Source organism: Crocuta crocuta, unplaced genomic scaffold, assembly GCF_008692635.1.
Source record: "Crocuta crocuta isolate KB4526 unplaced genomic scaffold, BGI_CrCroc_1.0 scaffold63, whole genome shotgun sequence".
Taxonomy (NCBI): domain Eukaryota; kingdom Metazoa; phylum Chordata; class Mammalia; order Carnivora; family Hyaenidae; genus Crocuta; species Crocuta crocuta.
Window position 1 is genome coordinate 110,870 of NW_027529171.1, and position 27,005 is coordinate 137,874.

General features: G+C 33.1%; 1 protein-coding gene across 1 annotated transcript in view; it reads right to left on the reverse strand.

Annotated features, from left to right (window-relative positions):
• SEMA3A (semaphorin 3A) overlaps positions 1-27,005 on the reverse strand; it is a 203,356-nt gene that overhangs the window by 13,594 nt on the left and 162,757 nt on the right. The window contains exons 10-15 of the mRNA XM_077757607.1: positions 26,017-26,161; positions 22,531-22,750; positions 19,583-19,674; positions 11,400-11,441; positions 6,964-7,121; positions 3,352-3,419 (exon numbers count right to left, since the gene is read on the reverse strand). Coding sequence (XP_077613733.1) covers positions 3,352-3,419; positions 6,964-7,121; positions 11,400-11,441; positions 19,583-19,674; positions 22,531-22,750; positions 26,017-26,161 — 725 coding nt within the window. The remainder of the gene's footprint in view (positions 1-3,351; positions 3,420-6,963; positions 7,122-11,399; positions 11,442-19,582; positions 19,675-22,530; positions 22,751-26,016; positions 26,162-27,005) is intronic.

Sequence of the window (27,005 nt, forward strand, 5' to 3'; positions counted from 1 at the left end):
GCACTGAACTAAAGTTAGGATGTAAAGTATTTCAAAGATTAAAAAATCTAAGGTGAGAATAATTTTTTTTAAATGTTATTTATGGCTTGTTTTCTTTCTGGCCATGTAGGTCACAGTATGGCTTATTCTTGTTTAGTAAACAAGGTGGAAAGATAAATTGACTCAGCCACTCATCTCACTCATGCTCTCGGATGTAAAGTCAGACAGCTCCAATTTTGTGCACAAGTTATTTTAGGGAAGGGAGCATACTAGAAACAACTTGCAGTTTCTCTTTAGCCTTCTGTATGAGGTGTGAGTGAGAAGACAAGATCTGCCAGCACACTATGTTTAGGGTTTTATACTAAAAGTTCCCTAGATGAACAGCCACCAGTGATGGAAAAGAGTATACTAGATTACGGGGAAACGGAGCTGGATTTTTCTATGTTACACCTAGGCCAGCTCACGACTAGTGCTGACTTTACACAAGAGAGAGCAAAGAGCTGAGTGAGTGTTAAAGGTTTCATTGAGAGCAAAATTTCTTTCACCTTAATGTAGAGTTATTTTATACAGTCTCTCTATTAAAACCTCAGGATATGTAAAATATAGAGTGTTACAGAATGTTTACCATTACAGCTGGAACTGATTGTCCTGAAGTGTATAATTTGGCTTCAAGTTGCTTAGCAGCTTTCTGGGAAAACATCTCCTATCTTTATATGTTTCCATATGAGCACATATATTTTATTCAATGTGAGATGTGACACTAGCAAGACAACATACATGATTTAATAGGGCTGGGCTCTGGGTTTTCCCCATTTTACTTTCAAATGTTGACATCACCTATTCTAAGATAATGAATTGGTTTCTAATGGTCAGACTTGGTTTGGCCATATGGGAATGCCTGACTTAGTTTTCAAACATTTGAAATTTACTGTAATCTATGGTGTATAATTTTTATGTTTGGTTAATTAGTAATACAAGCAGACAAGAAATAAAGAGGCCTTCAAAAAGGGAATGTTTTATTTCTGCAGAGCTTCTTGGACTATTTTACCATTTCCTCCCATATATCACAAACATCTACATAGTACTGTTTTTACACACACACACACTAATACTGGTAACACTGAACGACAGTAATTCCCCTTCTTCCCTATGGTACTGATTTTGATTGAAGTATCAAGAGGGAAAAATGATTCACATTCACTTTACTTTCTATAGCTAAGCAACTCTATATTCCCAATTTTTATAAGCTTTCATCATTCTAATATCATCAAAACACAACTTTAAAATCAAAAGCACTTTCCAAAAGCCCATTCATTCAATAGTCAAGATTTATTTATTCACAGTATCACTTTTTTTAAAAAAAGTAAATATGCCTTTGGTCAGCTTTTCTCTGTGTGTGTGTGTGTGTGTGTGTGTGTGTGTGTGTGTGTGTGTGTGTATGCTCATGACTCTGGCATATATTTTATTTTGAAGAAATATCAACTGGGTCTATGAAGAAATTGGATTATTAAACAAGTGGATGCATCAGTAATTTCCAGCAAACTTCAAAACATAGCATACTATCCTACATGTAGTAGTGTATACTTATTATTTATTAGTTAATTGATTGGTTGATTATGGTTTCTAAAGAGAGATCTATTTTTAAGTATTATGTTGTTAAGAGCAATGTATACTAATAGCAATGTATTGTTAAGTCATATTAATGATAAACAACAGATGCAATTTAGTTCAAATCTTTACTGAAAACCAGAAACAGTAACTTTGCTATTGCTTCCAACATTTAGTTTAATTATTCAACAAGTTTATTAAATATCTACAATATTCATGAAATTGCATCTTCTTATAACCTTAGAAATATAAGAATGAGCAAAATAACAAAGTCCATATTGATGTGGAGATTAAAGTCTGATTAGAAATGAACTCTATTACGTCGTCTTGTTTCTTTTACTTGCAGTTATCATTAGCTTCTCCATATCTAAGCAAAAAGATTCTTTAATGAATTAGTATTTTATAATACTTCATTACTTAAATGCTAATGACTATAATACAATATTTGTGCAAGAAATAGATTAATGGAAGACTAGTGAATGTTTTATTGCCCAACTGAAAAATGCTGTTTGAAAAATTTAAGAATATGTCAATAATGTACTCTAGCTGTATAAAGACAAAAAAATTTTTGCAACATTTTGTCCAATGCAGTGGCGTCTTTTTTCTTTACAATGAGAATAATAACAGATAGTAATATCCTTGGCAAGAAATTGTAAGCAAGCAAAATGGACCTTAAATATAGGCTCATTTTGTGGCTACTTGTCTCCTATTATTGGCATCCCCTAAAACCTTGTGAGCATTCATGAATCAGATACTAGCACATATAGGATACACAAAAGGGGATCTGACTTTCAGAAGGTATCTAGGTCTGAGAATGTCAGTTGGGGTGTTATTTGTGCAGTACGTTTTCTTTCTTATCATTCATGGAACATGAATATTGTATACACAGAATTAGTGGATTAAATCCGAGTTAATTGATAAAAATATGAGATCTTCCTTTAAGTTCTGTGTAAAATGGCAACAAAAAGGTGAACAGAATAATTATATTTAATTACATGTAAAATATTTCCATTTTACATTTCAGCTATTTTTAACTATGAACTATTTGTTAGCAGTGATGTCATGGATAAGTCTTCCCAGCAGAGGGAAGCACAGGCTCATTATTGTTTTTGTAAAGAGCTGAAGTTGGGGAAGTGAGGTATACGGCATACTACAATTCTGCTGCATTTTAAAGGAAGTCTGGTTGATATTCCAGCATTAAATAAGCAACTTAACATTAAATTGGACTTGACGTGTTTTAGGAAGCATAAAATGAAACAGTCCAAAATCTCCAGTTCAAGGAAATATTCTATTGGTAAATTAGTATGAATGTACCTGAATTACCTTCTACTTGACTAGGATACCCAGTAACAATATAATGGATCTTTACCATCAGCATATTAATGAATGATTTTCATGGCTTATTTTAAGACTCTACTTTTTTCTTCAATATACTTAAATGAGTATATCTGTTACCTATTGCTCTCACGTTGCTATTATTATGAAAGCATGTACTTAAACCTGGCTTCTTTTTGCTAATATCAGAACATTGATATTTAATTTTTGTAAGGGTTTCAAACTTGAATTTGTCATAACTGCAATAATCAAATATAATTCACTACTTAGTATTCTTTAGAATTTTCTTTCTTCTGGATTTCCTTTCTCTTCAGTTGCATTTCCTGAATGCACAGGTATGTGGCCTGCATGCCCATGTGTGGGTATGCACTATTGCTTATGATTTTAGCCTAATGTTAGCAGGTTGAAAAATAAAGTGTTGTAACTTACCATGGTGTTGTAGGTCTGAACAATGAGTCAACGGGTCTCCGTTTCTTATATCTTGTCGTCTTGTGCGTCTAAAACAATTACATTTAAAAGGTATTATGGCATTCTTATTCCTTCTTGGGAATTTGTCACAGGGATTAAAAAGAATCAAAATTCAAAGACTCCTGGAGTTTATAGGAAGAGATGAATCTATATCTGACTAAAGAGTTTTTTAAAAGGAAGTCATTACACCTGTAGGAGTAGGCCCCAAGGTGATCAAAATGGGAAACAGTACCCAAGCGTGCTAACAATGCAGTAAAGACTTTCAAAGTAATAACAGAAGATTCATGGTTTTGTGCTACTGGGTGTCAGTCAATAAGAATCTAATATCTAGAAGCCCCAAAATTCTTAGCATCTTAAATTCTGAGGAAAATTGAATAGCAACCCATTTCTTCAATAACCTGGATTAACCTTTTTTTTTTCTGATCACTAGTGAGTGAGCCTAAAAATTAAAATTCCCATGAGTGTTTTCTTTCTCTTAATATATGTAATTCCTTAAATATGCTTTTGTTAAATTTGAAAGCATCAACTCTATGAATTCTATTTTTAAGTCAGTTTTCAATTTTCCTTTTTGGTTGGTTGTATCAATCATTTTTTATAAAACATTTCTTTTATGATCATAGGGCTATGACTGCAAGCCAATTTACCTGTGAAGTGAATAAAAGGAGAAGCGCAGTAACAAATATGGTGGAGGAAGGCCATCTTTTGTCAGAGGAAGGTAAGAGGATGGACTCACTCTAAGATAAAAGCCAAATTTCCTATAAAAATCTAAATAAATTTCTCCTAAATACTGATGTTCAGATCATATTAGTTGCTACACATTCTAGGGGTCCTCTTTATCCTTTGCTAGTGGTTGACTGGGAAGAAGGAAGTTGTCTCCAGCCAACTGGAGACAATTGTGGTGCACGCAGGATGTACAGTTCTGGAAAGAGGCTGATCATGGAGAGTGGCTACACACAGATAATGAAAAAGATTTGGGACACCTGCTCAACTGTTTTCCGTGTCGATTTTAATGATTATTATCCTGCTGCAAAGTTAGTTAGCATCCCTTAAAAGAGTTCTCACAAAGGCCATTGAGAATTGCAAACATGGAAATTGTTACTGTATTCATAAATTTAGAAGACTAAAGTATTTATAGATTTCTATTTGTAGAATTGGTGAGACTATCAAACAGATGTTGCACATTTGAAAATTGAGCCAACAAGGGAACTTGTGAAATATGAACCACAAAGCATTTGGAAAGGCATTTTTTACTGCCATTTAAGTTTTTGAAAAATGCCATCACAAAGAATATATAAATTGTGAGGCCTCCAAACATCCTTTTCAAAGACACATGAAATTGGATTAAGTAAAATCAAGGCACAACAAAAATGTGTTAATGATAATTCCTTCAATCTGGATTTGTAGGTATGCAGTAAACATATTTCAAATATATAATAATATATATTTGTAACTTATTATAGATGTAGTTTTCTTATTTTTAACTTCTTTCTCATTAAAAAAGCTTAAAATTTGAATGAATTATTACTAAATTAGGCAATGTTATATACACTTCCACATGGAGAGGAAATGATACTCATTTTTAATTAAATATGAATTCTTATGTTTTTCAACACTAAAAACATCTAGAGCTAACTGATTTTAAGAACCATAAAAGTTCAACTTTAAATATAATTTTAGTGCTATTAAAACTGAAAACTGCTACTTATTAATCTATCCATGGTTTCTTTATTTGATAACACAACATCTCCACATGACACTCTTGTTTTAAATTTCTAACAAAATCATTTGCTATATGCAAGAATGCAAACATGTTATTTCAATTCTGAATGTTGAAGGCTTGAGAAAATTGTATTTATTAAATGGCATAAGCTATTACCACATTTACATATAATATTAACAAGATAACGTTTAAATCTATATGGACTGATTATAGGACAGAATTAAACTGTAGATGATTTAATACTACAGCCAATGTTATTTGAAGTGTGTAATCAAAAGATTTAGGTAGGGGCACCTGGGAGGCTCAGTCAGTTACATGTCTGACTCTTGATTTTAGCTCAGGTCATGCTATCAAGGTTTGTGAGTTCAAAGCCCAAGCCGGGCTCCACTTTGACAGCATGGAGCCTGCTTCGGATTCTCTCTCTGCCTCTCCCCTGCTTGCATACACACACACTCTCTCTCAAAATAAATCAATAAACATTAAAAAAAAACAAAAAAGATTTAAGTATGCATTAGGACTCTTCCTTTCCCCTAAAATTTTTTCGAAACATTGTAAAAGATGCAGATGCTGAGGAACACAGCTTACCAGCAGTGAAAACAATCCACGTCACAGCTTCTTATAAAATCAGAACCATAGCAAAAAATTCAAACAAATTGTTTTGCTCCTAAAACGCACTGGCTTGGTAACTCTGACTTCTATTTTATGTTTCAATAGGTTGATGCATATACTGTTAAACTCTCACCTTTCATTGCTTGTTTCTTAAATACTGGTAAATATTAACAGAGAAAGGTATCCATGTGTGAGTAGTAGAGAATATGCTGAGAAAAATATTTTCTCAAATTAAGTAAGTGTTTTTATTTTTTCAAGCAGAAGTCAGTCAACTTTGTACAACATTTAGGATGTGTCTAAGAGTTTCCTGAGGGTTAACAGTGTTCCTATATGGTACTAGATCACACACCCTCAATGTCCTAGACAGCAACTTACATCTACATTTTTTCTAAACATATATTTTTAAATAAATTCTAGGCATGTCTTAGCAACTTCGATTTAAGCCAAAAAATGCTTTTAAGTATTAAGAGCATGTTTAGGATATTTGTGCAATACATGTACAAATATTAATAAATAGCTACTTTATTATGTTGTTTTATACTTCAAGTTCAAACACTACAAATACAAGATGATACTATGATAATACAGTGGCCTTTAAATTTGGGGGGAGCCAAATAAAGATACAATTTGATGCTAATTAATCATCATTCTATAAAAATGTTATATCTTTAAAAGTTGGAAAGTCTTTTCTTGGCTTTTTATAGTTGAGTCCCTGGGTACTAGGAATCTAAAAGTAAGAGATTATTTTCTTTGTAAATTTTCCATTCACTCAAGGACAAATATTGCCTTTTTAAAATTTAAAACCAGGATACAATATTGCTAGATAAAAAAAAGAAGAGCATTTTTGGAGAAAAGATCATTTTGGTCAGAAGGCACAAGGCCCAGTGTAGATTGTGATTCTGACTTTCTCTGTGGTTTTGGCCATCACTTTTCTTCTATATAAAAGGAAGTTGCAAAACTTTCTCATTTCCAAGTGTCAACATTCAAGGATAGTATTGTAATGTTTTAGATTTCCCTCAGTAATTTATTAAAACCATTTGTTCCCTTACATTTAGTACTCAGCTATAATTATACACATTGTCCTGGTTGTTTTAACTATTTAAGGGAAAGAAACCCCCAAAACCCCTCTAAAATACTCTTCATTCATCAGAAAAATGTGATGTACTTATAAGCAGAAAGCTGTTAAAAATGGAATCAGGTAAAATAAATAACAAACATTTATATTTGTTTCTAATATTTCTCACCTCTTTGCAGTGGGAAAATAGCGAGAGCATGAAGAGCCATCCCAGGCACAGTAAGGGTCTCGGGCAAGGCAGCACTCCGCACATGCTTTCCCATAAATATCGCATCGGTGTAGAGGGAGCTGGGCAACCCCGGTGGTGGAACCAATATAGAGTTGTTGCTGTGGAAAGAGTTTATGGTGATGACAAAACTATCCTGTGTTTTTTTTTAATTCTTTTATTTTAATTTTAATGTTTTATTTATTTCTGAAGAGAGAGCGAGCGAGCGTGAGCGAGCAGGGGGAGGATCAGAGAGAGAGGGAGACAGAATCTGAAGCAGGCTCCAAGGCTCTGAGCCTTCAGCACAGAGCTCGACCGCGGGGCTCAAACCCACGAACTCTGAGATCATGACCTGTGCCGAAATCGGACACCCAACCGACTGAGCCACCCAGGCGTCCCAATACTATCCTGTTTTTAAAAATCTTCTTTCTTAAAAGAAAGCTTACTTATACATATCAAAAATAATTTTTTACTAGTGGGGTTTAAAAAATCCTATTATTGGCATTTTTGTCATTATTGGCCTGGCAGATAATATGACCATTTTAAAAAGATTAGGATCAAAATCGCAATACTTGACTCAAACAGGTATATTTTAAAGTATAAAGCCAATGGAAGACAGTAATGGTTACATATCAATTATATCTCAATAAAAATAAAAATTTAAATAAAAGAAGACACTGAGTAATATAATTTTCAAACACTCAAGGTTTTTTCCTTAGAAAGTTTGTTTTTATTTCTACTGTTCCTAATTTTGATTAATCAGTATATCTCTACTGCCGTGTGTTCTGGTTGGTGTTGACCAGGGATTGTTTGCTTTTCACTCCTGGATGCTCTATTCCATTGCTTGTGATGTAGTCTGCCCTCCTATAAGAAGGGGCAAGGCAAAGTTTTGGTGCTTGCATTTGTGAAGATTTTCACTGGTCAACTGTCTTGTCCTTGCACTATCTCCAGAAAGATTTTTTAAACAAAACTACTAAATTGCATCTCAGTGGAAAGACCATCATATGTGGAATTTATCAAATACAAGCTGGCTGGTTCAGTAAACTTCCAACAGAAAGCTCAGGTGCAGTGGGAAAAAGTGCTATATTGGGCATCAAGGTACTTAGATTCTAGATCTTGTCCTATAATAATTCTCTGTGTAAATCTTGAGCCATTCCTTTAATTTATCTAAGACTTCCTTATTCACAAAATGGTAACTTTAACTAGATCTTTAAAGTATACATTCAGATTATTCTACAATGTCATTATACCCAGTGAATTTACAATTACTAAATGAAGTAAAATATGCAGAAAAATTTTCTAGTAGCAACTAATTCAGGATTTCAATACAATTTTAAAAATGCCTTTAACAAAGTTTAGCCGATGTAGCATTGAAATGATGTTTTAATATACGTAAATGCAAAATAAAATACAAATAAAATTGTTTTGTGATTTCTCCACATTTTACTGAAATTAGTATCATAGCTCCCTTTTCTCGTACTAAAGGACTGAATGATCGTAAGCCTTAAATGAAAGTGGTATAAATACTAAATCATGTATCAGAGAAAAGACTTCAAAAGTGTATTTTAATTTCCCCACTACATAAATGAAAAAGATGTTATAGAAAAGCTGGTCTCTGAAACATGGTGTGCTTTATTAATATTACAAATTTCCTGACAGTAATGGATATAATTAAAGTTGCATTTATAAATGATGTTTAACTATATATATATATAAATTGAATAAAGATTGATGTATCTATTAAAATCTATGAAATTATTGAAGTTATAAAAGTGCTTATATAGAAAATAATTCTGTGCTTAAAAGTAACTTATATTTTAATAAAAGAAAGGGGAATAAGTGGGGAAAATAATACAATTCCCTTCCAGGAGTGAAGACTATTTGTATCAATATTCTAGTACAGATAGCATATAGAATACAGTTTACACTATGGATGTTTGACTTCTTACTATATTTTTTATTATTGCACCAAGATCTTACACACCATGGCTAATTAAGAAGCAGTAGTTCAATTTCTTGGGAAGAAAAATGAAGTGATACATGATAACAGTTGACCATGATTTGAAAAAGATGAACAAAGAATTTAACTAATGTAAGGAATTTCTTTTCCCCTCCAGTCCTTTGTATCTCTCTTCCAAAATCATTTAAATACAAAACAAAACTTAGATTGTATTGAAGGCAAGTAATCTCAAATCAATAAAGAAATGAAATAAACTTGTCACGTCTCTGCAATTAGTTAAAATGGAGTGGCAATATCCACAAGCATGGTTGGCATTGGTGAATATGGACTTGCTGACCCCTGTATTGTGATCAGAACTATTTGAAAAGCTACTGATTAAGCTGGGCATATGAAATCAAATGATCTCTATGTTTGGTCAATAACTCTTAAGCGTAAGCAAATTCATACTTGTAAAATTTTAAGAATATGACATTTGATTTGGAAAGGAGTTATTACCTAAATAAATAGTATCTAAATATGTCAGATCCCTTTAGGAGAAAACCAGAGAAATAACACATGGGAAGAAGAGAACCAAAAATTACTGTAATGAAAACTTCAAGTGTGGTAAAATGCCCAAAATTAAATACAACTCAAGTTTAGTTTTCATTTTACAATTATTCTGCAGTACTATTAAAGAACTGTAAAACTAATCATGCTATCTAAGTGAAATATAGGGAAAGCTTGCAGGCACCACTGAGCATAATCCAGTCACTCGCAAGTAACCTGATGTGCTTTTTCTGCCCAATTTAACATCACCACAGGCTTTCTCACTATCCTCCTTAACAAGTTTCGGGTCAGAAGCAGGCGATGAATCCATTTATCCAGAAAATTAGTTGCAACACTGCTTGCCCCTCTTGAAACCATTGCCTCACTTTGAAAGTTTCTGTGAGCATGAGTAAAACTGATTCACATCTGAATGTAATCAAACTTCCACTAATCAAAAATCGAGTCTAGGAATACTCTTCTTGTATCATTGTATTTTAAACATGGTAGTTTTGATGTTTTGGGTGTGTGTAGGTGTGTGTGTGAAATGTGTTGCATTTAATTGGCAATTCTTAAAGTACTTAAAAATATTTAAACAAAAATTATTTTATAAAACTATAAGCAATGTAATGAAGATTGGCAAGGAAGCCAAATAGAGAATAAATAAATAATTGAAAAAATCATTAAAGGAAAGAATATCCCAATCGCTTCCATTCTGGGAGTCCCCAGATTTCCTTGCCAACATTTGACAGTTTTTAGATTGCAAGAACAGGTGAACACATACTTATGAAGTGTAAGATAACAGTATCAGGTCAATAATATCTGCACTCTGAGTTTCTCTAAATATCTCAGAGATTATCAATCTATTTTGATATGTAAGTGTAGAAAGGATATACACTGAGTTTTAATGGCACAGTATTTTCATCTTATACAAGGGATAATGCACAGTCAGAGATAAAACATGTAAACAATTCAGGACTAAGATTAGCCGAATGATTTTCATATTTAACAATTTTGTACATAGGTATTCAGAACAATCAGTGAAGAACTTCCTACTCCAAGTTTTTTCTGCTAGGTTATTTAATAATTAATTTCAACTCAGTGTCCAACTCTCTCTTTGTTTTTTGTTTTTGTTTGTCTGTGTGTGTGTGTTTGAAGTTACCACTGATATACTGAGTAGAAAGACTATGCAACATCTATGGGGGAAAGATAATTTATTAGAAGTTAAAATTATATTTGTTTTGTACATATAATTTAGCATTAGAAGTCATTTGTGTTTCTAAAGTGTCTTGCCAAAGCATTAATTCAATGTGAATGCAAAGACTATTAACATGCTACCCTTAACTTCCGAATTCATGGAGTTTAATAACATCATTTGGCAGTGACTGTTTTGTTGTTTTCCTTTTATATGTAGCCAAACTAAATGTTTTCTCTAGCATACAATACTACTGAAAAAATAAAATGACGTTTTGAGTTAAGATTCTACAAACATATACAGCCCAGTGCATAATTTTATTAGCTTATAAAATGTATTTGTTTATACATGCAGGTTTAATTATAAACTTGTTTACATCCTGAAATATCCACCAGTGCTTTTTTCAAGGAGAGATTAAAATAATTATGAAGCAAATTATATTACAATCACCCAAAAGTAAATGCTATATATGAACATTTGCAATGAATAATGATCCAAAGAAATATATTTATAGGAATGTTAAGATTGGTCAAAAACATGAGTCAATGAAAACTACCTTTAATTTTCACTCTACTAGCTTATTGTAAGCTTTCTTTTCTCTTTTTTGGAACTATTGTTAATAAATCTGTGAAATTTGATGAATCATGAATATGTTTATCTATTTGAAACACAAAATTAACAAAACATGGAATATTGATTGTAATACATAATGATCGATAGTACCTGCTTAGTGGAAAGCTCCATTGCTGAAATAATAGTTGGCTCCTAAAGAAGAGAAAGAAAATGTGAACTACTTGGTCAATGAGAATAGTCATTCATTAATATTAATTAACATAGAACACCAACATAAGCTTTCAGAGAATTCACTTCAGTGCCTACAAGAAGCAATATAGTTGGGAAATGAGACACAAGAAGGGAACTGCAGAGATGAGTATTAAATGTGTGCAGCAGACAATATGGGCATCTTAATGTCCTACAGTCAAAGAGCAGCAGGAACATACTCATAGTTGATCAAGTTGGGTTACTGCTCACTGCAGTCAGGGAAACTACAGGATAGCCCAGCAAGAGTGTTGGAAAGGACACCTATGTTTTGGGCATTTGTTAGTTGACTTGAGGGAGGGTTCAAGGAAGTGAGGTTTGCTCTGCACAGGATGCTGCAAAGAACACAGGTAACTGTATGACTAGGTCTCTTTGTGTATCGTATTTAGGAGGAAGGAAGAACAGAATGAGGCTAAAGCAGTACTTAATGAAGAAGTAGCAACTACTCATATAGGTAGGATAGGGGGATATTTGGTCATTTTTTGTGGTTTGGGCAATGTCTCCATTCTTATCTGTTTTCAGGCATGATTACAGAATAGTCTTGCTTTGTTCTTGATTCATATATGGTTTCAGCCTTGTATGTACTGGTGCTCTCTGGGAATTTATATGCTCAAATGGAGAACACTGGCCTGTAGTGACAGGCCAGCTCCTAATAACACCACTGTATTTGGCATTTCTAGCTGTCAAGGACTTTGAGAGCTCAGGTACAATGAGATTATTTTATTATTATCAAAATGACTGCTTCTTGTGCAAGGACCTACACTACACATTTTTGTCAGAGCACAAGATCTCTTCAATTTCTATCAAAAGGCTCATCTAGAAAAATAATAACTAGGGAAGTATTAACCACTAATATATTTTGTTAAGTATTCTACTGAACCCAATCATAGAACACATATAGTTGCTATTAATAACTACCTTCTTTTGGTTAACTGAGACCACCAATGGGCTATTCACCTGAACATATTAGCTTATATTCTCTCAGATTTACTTTGGCTGAAGTGTACTCCATCATATCTTACATCAATGACAAACTACACACTAAGAAGGATATTGCTTAGGGGTTTCAGAGGTGGCTGATGAAAAAGAGGCTTAGTAGGAAGGAAGAATAATCTTAAAAGGCCTCACTGTGTATGACCTTGAACAAAATGTAAAGAGTTAGATTCTAATACCAAACTGAATAGACTCAAATAGTAACGCATACCTGGTCAGAAGTGTAATAGTAGGGGAGGTATGTAACCTCTTTGTAATTCAGCTTTCTAATCTGAAAAATGAATATGATAGTATCTTTCTTGTAGGATTGATAGAAATGTTAAATGAGTTAATAATAAATGTAAAGGATTTTACAAATGTGCTTGACGCATGGTGTTTACTTAAATTTCTCTCTCACCCACGCCGCTTTTACACACACTTTCCCCACTATATTCTGTTCCTTCCACTTAATTTGTCTGAAATAAAGGCAGCCACCTTTAAAAAAAGATCTTTCCTTAATCTTTTAAGTTAAGCTGAAAATCTTTGAAAATAATGTATTGTTTTGTTCATGTTCAATTCAGTGTTATTCATTTTTCAGCACACTAGGCTCTCCCCTCTCCTGGAGAAGAGCCCTATGAGTCTCAGAAGCAGAAATCACTAATGAACTGTATTGGTGAATGAACACTTTGAGTCTATATTATTATTACTGGACTCTTTTTGTTTTATATGGCACTACTGACCACTCATTTCTTTTTGACGGCTTCCTCTATTAAATCTCATTATGCATTGGAAGTCCTTTCTTTCTTTCTCTTTCTTTCTTTCTTTCTTTCTTTCTTTCTTTCTTTCTTTCTTTCTTTCGAGAGAGAAAGAGACAGAGAGAGCAATGAGCACAAGCAGGGGGAGAGGGGCAGAGGGAAAGAGAAAGAATCTTAAGCAGGTTCCAGGCTCAGCCCAGAGCTGGATGGATGCAGGGCCTGACCACACTGACCTGGGATCGTGACATGAGATGAAATCCAGAGTTGGACATCCAACCCACTGAGCCACCCAGGAGCCCAGAGCCTTGGAATTCTTTACTATTTATTCTTAGCCCTTTTCAGGGTCTTCTCTTCCTTCAGCCATTCCTCATCTGTTTGCCTTCCCTTGCCTACTCCTTTCCACTCTCCTTTGGATGCTACATTCTTTTCCTGGTGAGCTCATTCATTCTTGTGGTTTTAATTACCCACTATATGCTGCAGAATTGCAGATTTTCACTTCAAACTCAGTTATCTAAGCTGAGTACAGGATATTCTTAACAAATTTAAGACAACTTGCCTGAGACACAAATGAAACAAATGACTTAGGATGTAAATCAATAAGATAATTTAGAGATTTCCCATTATTTCCCATTTTCATAGCATAAATTAATGAAATTAAAAATAAGAACTTTCTATAGGATTATCAATCAGAAAGGCAGCTATGATGAAGGCATACCTACCAATTTTCTCTTTGCAGAAATATCTTTAAAATTTAGTACCGTCAAATCACAAAAATCAAGGGGACAATTCATCACAGATTTTCAGCTTTAAAAGACAAAGCTGCCTATTGTGTTTAGGTTTGTCTAATATTGGAATCAATGAACCCAAACAGACAATTTGAAGGAGTTAGAAAAACTTTCCACAGCAGCTTTTTCCATTCCGACAGCTTCACATGAGAAATGGTTATGTAGTTATGTAAGCAGCTAACTTCATGTAGACTTTCATGAAATAAGTTTTATAGCCAATGTGTAAGGAAAGTGCTTTTTGGATAGAGAATCAATGCTAGTATAATTGAAGTGAAAGTTCGCTATGTCTAGTTTCTTTTAAAATCTAAGTGCAACTATGTAACAGTGAAGCTGATTAATATTTATACATTTCATGATCACTGACAATTCAAAAAATTAAATGTCTATAAAGTAGATGAAAATTATTATTTGATACATAAACTGTAAAACAAAACAAACACCAATACACAACCAAACTCTATTCTACCATATTATAATTTCAACATTCTTAAATTAAGATCCGAGAATTCCTTAATTAAAAGAACTTTATTTAGTTTTTAGACCAAGAAATTAATAACAGTTTGGAATAGAATGTGTTATTTGCTGTATGCAGTTGAGTTTTAATAGAGAATACATTAAGATGACATCCATTTAAATAAGTTATATTTCTTTTTCTGAGAAAGAGCTGGTGGTGAATATGACTTCCATTTAAAACAGATGTAGCCTCATAAGCATTTTTTCATGAAACTGGTTTCAATTGCAAAGTTAATTGGTGTTCAAGTAAAAATGAAATTAAAAACTTAGCATCTTTTCAAGATTTTCTATGACTCTAATTTACTGTATTTTTTTTTTTGCAGATATTTTAATCCAGTCCTTATTAAACTTTCGCACTTGCAGAGCTTTTCAACCTGCTGATCCCAGGAGAATCTGACATGAGTCCCTGAATGCTAAGCACGCAAACACTCCTTTAGAATGAGTTAATAGATGAGGTTTTGGAAAGCATCAATTATGTTTTACATTTGAATGAAAATTAAACTCTTTCATTTGTTAGCTCAGCTGTTCATGGAATATTGCATAAATTGAGTTTAAAATGCATGCACTATCAATGTAACTGCCTTGCAATCCTTTGCAGTCAATAAGACTATAAATAAAACCCCTTGTACTAAATGCACTGTCCCTTGATTTAACACTCCTTTGTCAAAAAGTAAATCCTTCCTTGGACAGGAAAGAAGATCCCACACTGAGTAAGTGAAAATCAGCATATATCTTGGTTGACAACTTTGAATATTTTTAAATGTTATAGATGTGGGCTTTTCAAGAATTTTAAAAGAGATTTTCATTTGTATAATTAGTTAACAATAGCTATTGTTAACATCTTACTAGTAATATTAACTTAGCAGTAGACTTAATTTTTAAAAAACTTTAAAAATTTAAGAACTTGAGGCTTGCTTGACTTTAATCAACTTGTTCAGAATCACATAGTAAATATGGTCCAAATACAGATTTGTGATTCTAAGTAATATGCGGAATTAAGTTTACGTCTTAGTACTTTAATAACATTTTGAATATGTAATGGTAATTTAAAGTCATTTCTAGAGTCTTACACCAATGCCAATTTTATTTCACCTCTTATTACCTATTAAAATTTTATTCCAAAATGGAATTTTTTATTACTGAGGGATATTTTTCTTTCTATACTCTGATTGGGATTTGATTTCACCCTCAATAAAAAAAAGTATCTTGGATATAATTGAAACCACTGGAATGTTCTGTGATTAGCCAGGGTGTTTTCCTAAAAACCGACCTCAAGATGGCAAAGGACATAGTACTGGCTTTAATTCAGGCTTTTATATGACGTTTGGTTATTCAGCCTAGCAAGAGCACATAATGAACATGGTCTCCTGGAGATGATATTTTGGTAAAATTAACTTGTTGGTTGACATTAAAATCCAAGAGTATCAGATACTACCATGAGTCTAAATTTGTTCCTTGTCTATTTACTTTGTCAAAATACTGTTATGCTCAGGTTAACACTTTTAAATTTTATTTTATGTTAAATGGAATGACATGCCAGGCTTAAATAGAAATAAAGAAACTGTAACATATCTCTGCTTGCTTCACTGTATATAGCAATTGCTTTAATGTGTTGTTTTTTTTCCCTCCCACTACAAAATTAAACAAAGTTTGACAGTGAAATATTCCAATTGCTAGACCACAATATATATATGAACTCTGCCTGATAGAATAGAATGTTAAAAGTAAATATTTCTCTAAACTCTGCCCAAATATGTTTTGTCTACTTGAGTGCCAAAGAAATAATAATGACAATAATGCATAGCAGAGAATATGGGAGAGAACTGGAGCATTTATCTATGGAAGGAGATGTGTCCCAGGTTGCAAAGAATCTTTTTACAAAATCGTAAATTCAAAAAATCACTTGTGTACCAGCATAACATTACAAACTTATATGTGACAGTGACTGATCAATGATATCTTAAAAACCACAAAAATGTCATTCAATAGTTATCACAGGTTTAATTCAGTTGAGTATTTCTCTGGAAACTACAAAATATTAACAAAATCTAGTAGATATTAAATATTTGTGCTTGCAACACTGGTGGATTTCAACCACTCAAGATTTTGTTAAATCATTTAATAGATTAGTTTAAATTAATATCTTTTAAACTAGAATTTTAAAATAGAACATAGCTGAGATATGAAATATAGCCTTAAGATCATAGAGACATGGGGAATAAACTATACAACAACTGAAGGGAAATTCACAAAGGAACCATGACAAATACAAAAGTAAGAGATTCTAGAAATAATAAACATATTTTAAGTTAACATAATATTTCAATATCTCCTGTAACTTCACTTGTAATATAAATTTCTAAATATATAGAGTTGGTACATTTTTTTTCTTTCCACTAAAGAATACTATGGGATATAACCAGTAGGATAACTTGTTGCTGTTCCCAGTTTCTTTTCCACATATTTGGGCACCTCACTTTAAGAATGGTCTCCCTGAGGAAGACCACTAACTCTTTACTTTCTCATATTGCATTTTTTCAACAATACTGATTACCAGAATATTACTCAGTGATCAAAAAGAATGAAATTCTGACATTTGCAACATGGATGGACCTAGAGGGTATTATGCTAAGCAAAATAAGTCAGAGAAAGATAAATATCACATTATTTCATTCATAAGTGGAATTTAAGAAACAAAACAGATGAACAAGGGGAAGGGAAGAAAAATTAAGATAAAAACAGAGAGGGAGGCAAACCATTTAGAGGTTCTTAAATACAGAGAGCAAACTGAGGATTACTGGAGGGGTATTGGGTGGGGTAATGGGCTAAATGGATGATAGGCACTGAGGAGGGCACTTGTTGGGGTGAGCACTGGGTGCTATATATAAGTGATGAATCATTAAATTCTACTCTTGAAACCATTATTACACTATATGTTAACTAACTTGGATTTAAATTAAAAAATATTGATTCCTTCATTCCTTTAATAGATGCTAGATGAAAACATATTTTAGGCACTGGAGACACAACAATGAACACAAGACAACACTTTTCTTATTCACCCCTTAGTGCCTTAGCAATTTGCTAAATCTAGATGGACTCTATATTATTAACACAGTACATTTGGATAATTGTATTTTTGAATTCACAGACTAGTGAATCAATATATAAATACTGAAACTGAAATGGCACTTAGTGAACAAGAGTTATTATATTATTATAATTAATTATTATATTATATTATATACAATTATATTATAATTAGTATANTTTAAAACTTTAAAAGTCAGACTAGAATTATGATGATTTTTATTATTTTGAAAACTTAAACCAAAAATTAATAGCAAAGTGTACTGGAATGTGGCTTACTCTCAGTGCAGCTAAGCTAAAACAATTCAATTGTATGAATGAAATTCTGAGCATGGTACCTGGCACTATCCTGCATGCTTTATGTAAGTGTCTTTAATTCTTCTAGCTTACTTGTTTTATTTTGTTTTGTTGTTTGACAAAGAGAGAGGGCACAAGTGAGTGAGGAGCAGAGAGAGGGGGAGAGAAAGAGAGAATCTCACAAGGAACAAAGAGAGAGAGAGAGAAGTGGGCTCATCCGAAGCAGGCACACACTCACCTGAAAGAGGGCATGACCTCACCCTAAGTGATGCTCATGTTCACATGAAGTGGGCTCGAGCTCACCCAATAAGGGTCTTGAACTCACAAACCCAGAGATCATGATCTAAGCCAAAGGCAGATTCCTAGCTTCCTTGTGAAGTAGGTATTACACCTGCTGTTTCGCTGATGGGGAAGCTCAAAGAGACCATATAAGTGTTCCCCAAAAATGTTAAGGAGATATGACTGAAGCGTCTAAAGTCCTTCCACCAGAACACCGTTTAGTTGTTATTACAAGGTATCCATGTCATGATTTACCAGTTATTTGTTTCAGTGCTGATCATAATTTTAATTGTGTGAGTGTATATTAAGAACTTGCCATATTCTACTTTATCTTCAAAATATTGCTGAATAGTGACCAAGAACCCTACTGGGTTAAACAAAATGGTCTAGAACTATGGGGCTAAGAAAAGTCTTAGTAAGTCTTTGCTCACAATTAAAATATTTAATCAACTGAAAAACTTAAAGTATGTGGGACACCTGGAGACTAAATGAGATCATTTTAAGTTGTGAGACCAGAGTCAATGTTTTCTCATTTTTTGTCTTCTAATTCTAGTTCATTTTGCAGTTATGAATGTCTTAAATGTTTGCATTATTCTTTTATTTAAAAATTGAAGTAATGCCTTTTATGGGCATTTATTTCCCTGTCATATCTCATTAATAATTTATATCAAGGTATACTGTGATTTAAACTCTCCCCATTAGCAAGTTATCTGAAGAAAACAACAGACATTATGGTGTATGTTATTCTCTTCAGTTCTTGGCTCTCATTTCAACCCATATTCTACTGCCTCTACCCCTAATCCTATATAAATTTACCCAGGCCATCCATGATTCTGGACAAAGGAACAAATATCTATATATTCCTTAAGTGTGTAGACTAGGAACCCATAACAAATTTGACACCAGTGATTTAAAATCTCAAACATTTTTTGCTAACAAATTATTTCTTTAAGAAAATATTATAAAACAATTCATGAATAAGCTAGACAAAATGAGAAATCTTCATCCTCCTGTCATTCTGAATGTATTTGTCTCTTAATACACTCATGGAAGTTACCTATCATTCGTTATATCATAAAGCATGAAAGAAGAGATGGGGGGAAGCAACATGAGTTTATTCATTGAGGTAAATTACATAAATAGTATAAAATGTAAATCATATATTTTGTTATTGAGAAAACAAAATATGAGCCAAGAATATATTTCCATACATTTTTAGATTTAACTAGCATTGAAAGTTTCAAGGTTTATTTTGACTAGTGTCTGGCTTTCTAATTGACAAGCTAATTAGAAGGGTATGCTAGACTACTTGTCCATACCAAGTTCAGTGTGCAGCTGTCCTGGGGGAAAGACATACAAGTGAACTTGTTGACACTTGAAATTAAGCAGCACTCACCCGAAAAACTGTCATTTCTTCCAGCAGAACTTCTTCTAAATCATGCCAAGTCTCCTTAGGAATTGAAACTACTTTAAGAACGGTCCCAACATCTTTGAAAGAAAGTGGAGGGGGAGAACACAGTTTAAATAGATCTGAACAAAAGTTAATGTCAATGAATGGAAACAGTATTTGACCAGAAAGTACATTTTGACCTCAGTCTTGCTTTTATTTTTATTTTTTTTGTTACAGCATTGGTAAAATATATATTCAAATGCATTTCATGAAACTAGATGAAGTATGAACATAGCTGTGCAATGAAAATAACTGAACTTTTAGAAATACATGAAGCTTTGAAAATGGTGTTATCCTGAACTTGAAAAATTATCAAAATATCTATATATATAGTAATAACTAGGTTGAATTATGTTTTTTTTTTTAATTTTTAACCTTTATTGTCAGGTGTCTCTGGAAAAATATAATAATGCCAGTTGATCTGGCAGGTTTTTCCACTTCTGTTGTGAAACTAGAACTACCTGTGAAGATTTAATGTAGATGCAAAATGCAAGGAATGCTGTCAAGTGACAGGAGTGGTCTGAGCCTGCTGCTCATCCTCTAGGCACCTGGAAGCCTGCGGTCCTCACAGGCCCCTAAGGACAGCTCAATGACCATTACGTGATGAATGACAATAACTTGATTTCTCAAAATGAACACCTAGGATTACCTGTTCCGGTAGTTTCTCAATATTGATTAATCAACTTTGGTTAACAAAATGGTTTGATTAATGTCTTCAATAATCAATTTTAGAGTACTCAAGAAATTTAAATTCCAGAGCATATATCATAAAAACTATTAAACTGAATACATGGTATAGAGATTTAAAGCACTGTTTATTCTAATTTTCATTATGAAAAGAGACAAATTGTTTTAAGGAAAAGAGCTGTTGCTTTTACTCTAAATTGTGTTTAGAAGATTTTTTTTTCCAGTATGGACTCTTCAACATTCCAATTCTGATCAGTTGATCAATTATTTTTAGCCTCAGTTGGCTCATTTTAATCAAGTTCAACTGACTCATTATTTGTAAAGAGAACCATACCAGTAAAGAATAAGTTACACCAGAAAAATAATTCACTGTATTCACTGAATAACCATTGATAACCATTTTCCAGGCATCAATGTAATGTGCTATATGAGACAAGAAAAGTTGCTAGTGAGAAAAAAAAAAAAAGAAAGAAAAGTTGATAGTGTATATCTTGTAAAGTGAAAAAAAAGTGCCCTTTGTTAAGAGGTTACTTCTCTGTTTATAGGATTTTAGACTACTCATAACACCAAAGATTAAAGGTAAATTAGGTTAATCTATTCAGTGCCTCTGATGGGTTTCTAGTATCCAAATAGAACTTTATCTGTGTTCCAGATCTAGTTTTACTGAGTAGTATTTCAAACAATTTCACACAAATTGAATCAAATTACTCAAGTAGGATCAATACACTATGATGTGCAACTCAGTTAAAAGATAAAATTACTGTAATCAATTTACTTTGCTGACAGATGACCCTGGTCTGTGCTGACCGATAGCCATCCGCATCTTCAGACATTCAACATGCTCATGAAATTGGTCCCTTTAAAGACAGCTTGGGTCCAAAATGAATTAAAAACTCATGATCGGATTTCTATGGTCAAATAGCCGGAAGCAAGCTTCTGTTTCATCGACAATGAGTGAGGGACTTCTCAACAGTTTAGGCCAGAGTGAAGAAAAACATTATTGAATAAACTTAACTACTCTGTAGATAGATCTAATTATACTTTGATATTAAATTGATAAACTAATATTTACTGAAGACAAACCCTATCATCTTACAGTTTCTAAAGATTTACATAACCAGAAGTTGATACTTGGAATTCACTGACTTTTATCAAGCTCAGAGTCTCTTTGGGACTCTTTGATTTGGTAAATGCTCTCACTCATAAAAGCAGACTGCACTCTTGCTCAGAACCTGACACTGTTCACCCAAAAACATATGCAGCTCACAATTTCATTACAAAACTTTACATCTTTAAAGTTAAAGTTACCACACAGTTGCCATTCCACTGTAATTAATTCAGCTTTTTTATCTCTGTTCCTCACCCAGGGAAAAGACATGCCATTACACAAAGTTTCAGTGGAGCGGTCACTCTGCTTCGCATTGATTTATGTCAGTTAACAATGCTAATGGAGATGAGGAATTTATTGCCTTGGAATCTGACCCTAAATAGCAAGTTTCGGGTTTGTAACTGGTGCTTTCAAAATAGTATTAATAAAGAGACTGGGGGAAAATATGTCATAATACAATGGGATTCATTCTGAAAATATATGTGCAAAAAGTTTGTTTCTAACCATGGAGTTAGTAAAAATATATTGTTAAATTTCTGTAGAAATGAACCTAAAATGTCCCTGATGATTCTTTAGGTCCATTTTGTTCTTCCACTGATGAAAGTTTTGTTTTGTTTTGTTTTCTCTCATTGTATGGCAAAAACACTAAACAAATTGTATTGCCAAAGTTGATTTGCTAGAAGATTTGCACACTCTGATAATTTTAAAGTTAGCTAATTTTGCACCAATATATCCCAGAAGCATTATCGAATGTCTTGGGAGTTTTAGGCATGGTTTAAGCAATATATCCTCATCTAAAAAGTCAATGGACAGAAAAGAGTTAGGATTTACTTCTAGACACTGTGTGTTTACTGAATAATTAGCCTTACCTAATTGCATGAAGCAACTTTGATTGTAAAGGAGATTTTGTTTAAATATACCTCAACTTATTACTTTTTAATAACACACTGTCATGGTAGATGTTCAGGTTTTTTGGTCACGTATTAGAGGTTAACTCTATGTGTCAGTGACTATCAAAACTTCCTTCAGTTCTTCGTATACTCAGTAGGTTAAACAAAGGTCTGGAAGGAAATTCAGAGCTAAAATTAAAAACAATTACCTGTTCCAATAAACATAACATCATATTGGCCATCTTCTGCATCCACTCGATCTACCACAATTTGTGTAAATTGATAATTGACATCTGTTTTGATCATTATTGGCCGGTTATTAATAGGAAACACTGGATTGTACATAGCAGGATGACTTCTTGCAAATGTTATAACATCATCAGGAAGGTCTTTTGTAGAGTCAAACCCACCAAACGTTTTACTGGGACACTATTAAGATAAAGAGAAGAAGAGCTTTTGATTAAAATATAGTGAATAGAACTGTAAATTATATAATAATTTATAACCTCAATAATCATAAACTAAATCTAACGTGTCATTATTACTCTAAAGTTAAGTAACTGAAAAACTAAAAAATATTACTTAAATTAATAGATGTAATATAGAGTATATATTTCCTAAGCATAAAAGTCTCAATGGGATTTAGTTACGTCTCCATTTCTTACCTAAAATTACAAAGGCAGCTAATGAATGCAGTGTACAGGAGTCTGACGTTCTATCAGTGGCAACACAATACATTTTACTGATATGAGACAATATTTGAAATGAGAAATGGAATATGTTACAACTAAATTCAATTAATAATCAGATGAGAGAATCTCAGAATAACTCTCTTGGGTAAATTTATCCCCCCAGGACATCATGCTTAAATGCACATACTCTTGATAAGCTAAGAGACAACATAAACTACTCTTTCTTTTTTGTAAGTTTATTTTTAGAGAGAGAGGGAGCATTTGCATGCATTGAGGAGGAGTGAGAGAAAGGGAGAGAGACAATCTCAAGCAGGCTCCACATTGTCACCACAGAGCCCAATGCAGAACTTGAACCCACAAGTCGTGAGATCATGACTTGAGCTGAAATCAAGAGTCAGACGCTTAAGTGACTGACCCACCCAGTCACCCCTCTAACATAATCCTGAAAAATAATCACAGAAAATATCAACAGTACCCTTTTTCATTAAAAATTTTCATTAAAAATTAATTTTAAGGATAAGGAAATGTGTTATGTAAAGTGTTTAGCAATCTGGAGGTGTCTGAGTGGCTCAGTCAGTTAAATGTCCAACTCTTGGTTTTGGCTCTGGTCATTATCTCCCGTTTCTTGAGTTTGAGTCGCACACAGGGCTCTGTGCTGACAGTGTGGAGCCTGGTTGGAATATCTCCCTCTTGCTCTTTCTCCTCCCCTCCCATGTTCATGGTCTCCCTCTCTCTCTCAAAATAAATAAATAAACTTTAAAAAGCATTTAATGATCTGCATGGCAGTGAAACTGACCAATTCGAGTAGACCGAGCTGAACAGATGATGGCTACAGAGAACCAGAAAGGAAACACTGTGGTACACTGGCATAACATCACCTCTGAATTATAAACACTCCATATAAGGCAATAAAATAAAAATGAAAAAATTCAGATTTCACCATGTGTCTTTTCACTGCAGTTAATTATGTGATAGAAGCATTCAAAGTACAACATCTCCAGTCTCTGGCTTTTTGTCTTATACCTAAGTAATTTTTTCCATTTAATGTAAGAGCTTGAGAGCTGAACTTTAATTAAGAGAAGTTTTTGATCTTACAAGAGGCTTAGGAGAAATCAATGTTCTTTGCCATTACCTTGATACAGAACATAAATAATTCATGATAAGTGAAATAAATAAACTTGCTTTGAAATGGGAAGAGTATCTATCTCTGAATATATATGCATGTATATATATGCTGTATATATAGACACACACAATTAATATATTAATATAACAGTTAAAGGATTTAAGCGATTACTTTTTAAGTAAATTAGAAAGCTACTTATTTAATGTAATATGTTTCACTTAGTATGTTTTTCTCCACTAGTGTTTGCAAAATGGTTATTCTCAGCTGCCACTTTTTAGAATTAATGAACTCATTCAAGTGAATTTTAGTCACAGAGTTAGAGTTTTGTCCTTCTGCTTGGCCACTTCCTAATTCCTAGATTTGGCAATGCTTTCTGCTTCTGTCTTTAACAGTTGATGCATACTGCTGACTTTTTATCTCACGTTTTAACAACTCTCTGTGAATGAGTGAGAACACAGCTCTAGAATCAAACTGCCTGAACTGAATCCTGGTTCCTCTCATTGCCTCAGAGTCCTCATCTGTGAAATGGGAGCAAGAGTTGCACTACTGAATATAATATATATAAACAAAAATTTCTTAGAAGAGGGTCTGGCACACAATAATTTCCAATGGCTATCCTTAATCACAGATATGTGGAGTACAAATTCAGATCAAAACCCTTGTATCTCCAAATAGTAGTACACTATCTAGCATGCTGAAGGAATTCCACCAAGGCTGCTGAAGTGAAACCTAGAGTCAGGTTATATTTAGAATACACTGGCATTAATGAGCCATAGGGATATTAAACTCATCACTAACCAAGAAAAAGCAGTTTGCCATTAAGAAATGGAGTAAATATCTTGTGCTTTTTTATAAAACCCATTTGACTTTATATAGTCAATATTTCATCTTATTAGTTCATTATTCTAAAAGCCTCTGCAGGTATTTTATCCACAAGTACCATCAGCTAGAAGTAATATTTATAAAATTCGAACTTTTCAATTTGCTCATAAGGAAGTTTATAAATAGAAGAATATGAGATTACAATCCTCATATTTAATAAAATATATAAAACATAATTTACTTGAATTTAACAGAAGAAACCAAACTGAAGTAAAATTACAGCAGTGGCTAAACTTCAAATCTAAGTTTTTGCATCACGTGAAATCATTTCCTTAAAGACTCTGAGGATGAGAGCTGCACGTCGGTGCAGGTACTAGGACACCACTGCTAAGGTCACTCACTTCCTACCATGTTTTCTTCTTCTTTTTTTTTTTTTTTTTTGCCCTACTTTAAATTGCAGATTCAAAGTTGGTTTTATTTTGACTTTTCTCCAATTTTCTTTAGGCCTGAATGTGCCCCGGGGTTGCTGGAGGGAAAAAAGAGGTCAGCGAGAGCAGACAGTGTCTGTTAAAGTATCTCAGCCCTGCTCTATGAGATTTGCCTGTATATTTCCTTTACCTATTTGAGGGGTGTGTCCCATTCCCATGGGAAAATAATACCAATTTAAAACATATCATCCTCCTATTTAATGGTCAATCCTTGAAGCTCTCATCCTAATTAGGGGGAACAAGTTGAGATGAATCCTAATTGTTTCAGTTCTCCATGAAACCTGCTTTTGGAAAAGAAAATAAATAAGTCTATCCATTTAGTTTCTATTTCTCAAATTTTATGGTTATTAGTAACTGGTAAGCTCTGAGTTTAACCACTAATGTTGCTAAAGAACATGCTTTTAAATGTAGAATTCCACAATATCATAGAATATCCTTGCTTTCTGTTGTTTATAGTCTTGTCACCTTTGTTTTACATTATCTGTAGTTAATACGTTTGTACCAACTTTTTTTAAACCTTTAGGAGAAATTTATACATCTGGTATTTTAAAAACCTAGAACACTTACAGTTCCTGGTCGTGGGTAAGGGACTCTTCCTTGGTAAGGCACCCACTGATAGTTGGGACCATCCCTGTGAGCATATGGACCAAGGAACACCCTTCTCACATCACTCATGCTATACATACACACAGCGGACCCCTTGAAGATGTTACTAAAAAAGAGAGACAGAAAAAAACAACAACAGATTTTCATCTTCATACAATGGCAAGACAAATGTTAAGTTGTTCTAGGTTCTTAAATATTAGATATCAATTATTAAAACTTGAACATAGATTCAATCTCAAATAGTGGTTGCAATATTTTTTAGTCATGCATATATATTTTGCCAATACACGAGAACAAATTATGACTGCTCAAAAATAGAAGACACAGATGAAACCATTATTAACACTCATAGTACACATATTTATATAATATATAGACAATATATGATATGAAGACGCACACATTAATATACGTAAACGTCAGTGGGAAAACATGTAGACCTTTTAAAAAGCAATATTCAATTTTGATATCAAATAGAAATAAAGATATAAACTTTGGTAATATGTTAAACCTCCAGCATGAATACTGAAACCAGAGAATTTTTAAGCAAGCAAGAATGTTTAAGCTGAAACATTTGTGGAGCTGAAACTGCTGTAGAAAATGAATAGTTAATGTCAAATGATGTTTCACATTATATTATTTTTAACTCCCAAATGACCAAAAGCATTAGAGCAAGCAACAGAGTCTGATTTGTGTGAAGGCACTTAAAATAATCTCTTTTTAACTCAGAAAATTGTTTTAAGTTAGTAGCTGTTACATCCTACTCAAAGTGGAATATTAGAGCAATTATCCCCATCATTTTGCTTGACAAAAATCAGGTACTTGAAACAAACTGGAAGTTTGCCATGTGCTGCCACAATTTTCCATTTTATTGTACTTCTATGAATACAGCCTGAGAGATGTATTTATACAAAGATATACAACAGTTGTGCACACTTAAAATATGGAAT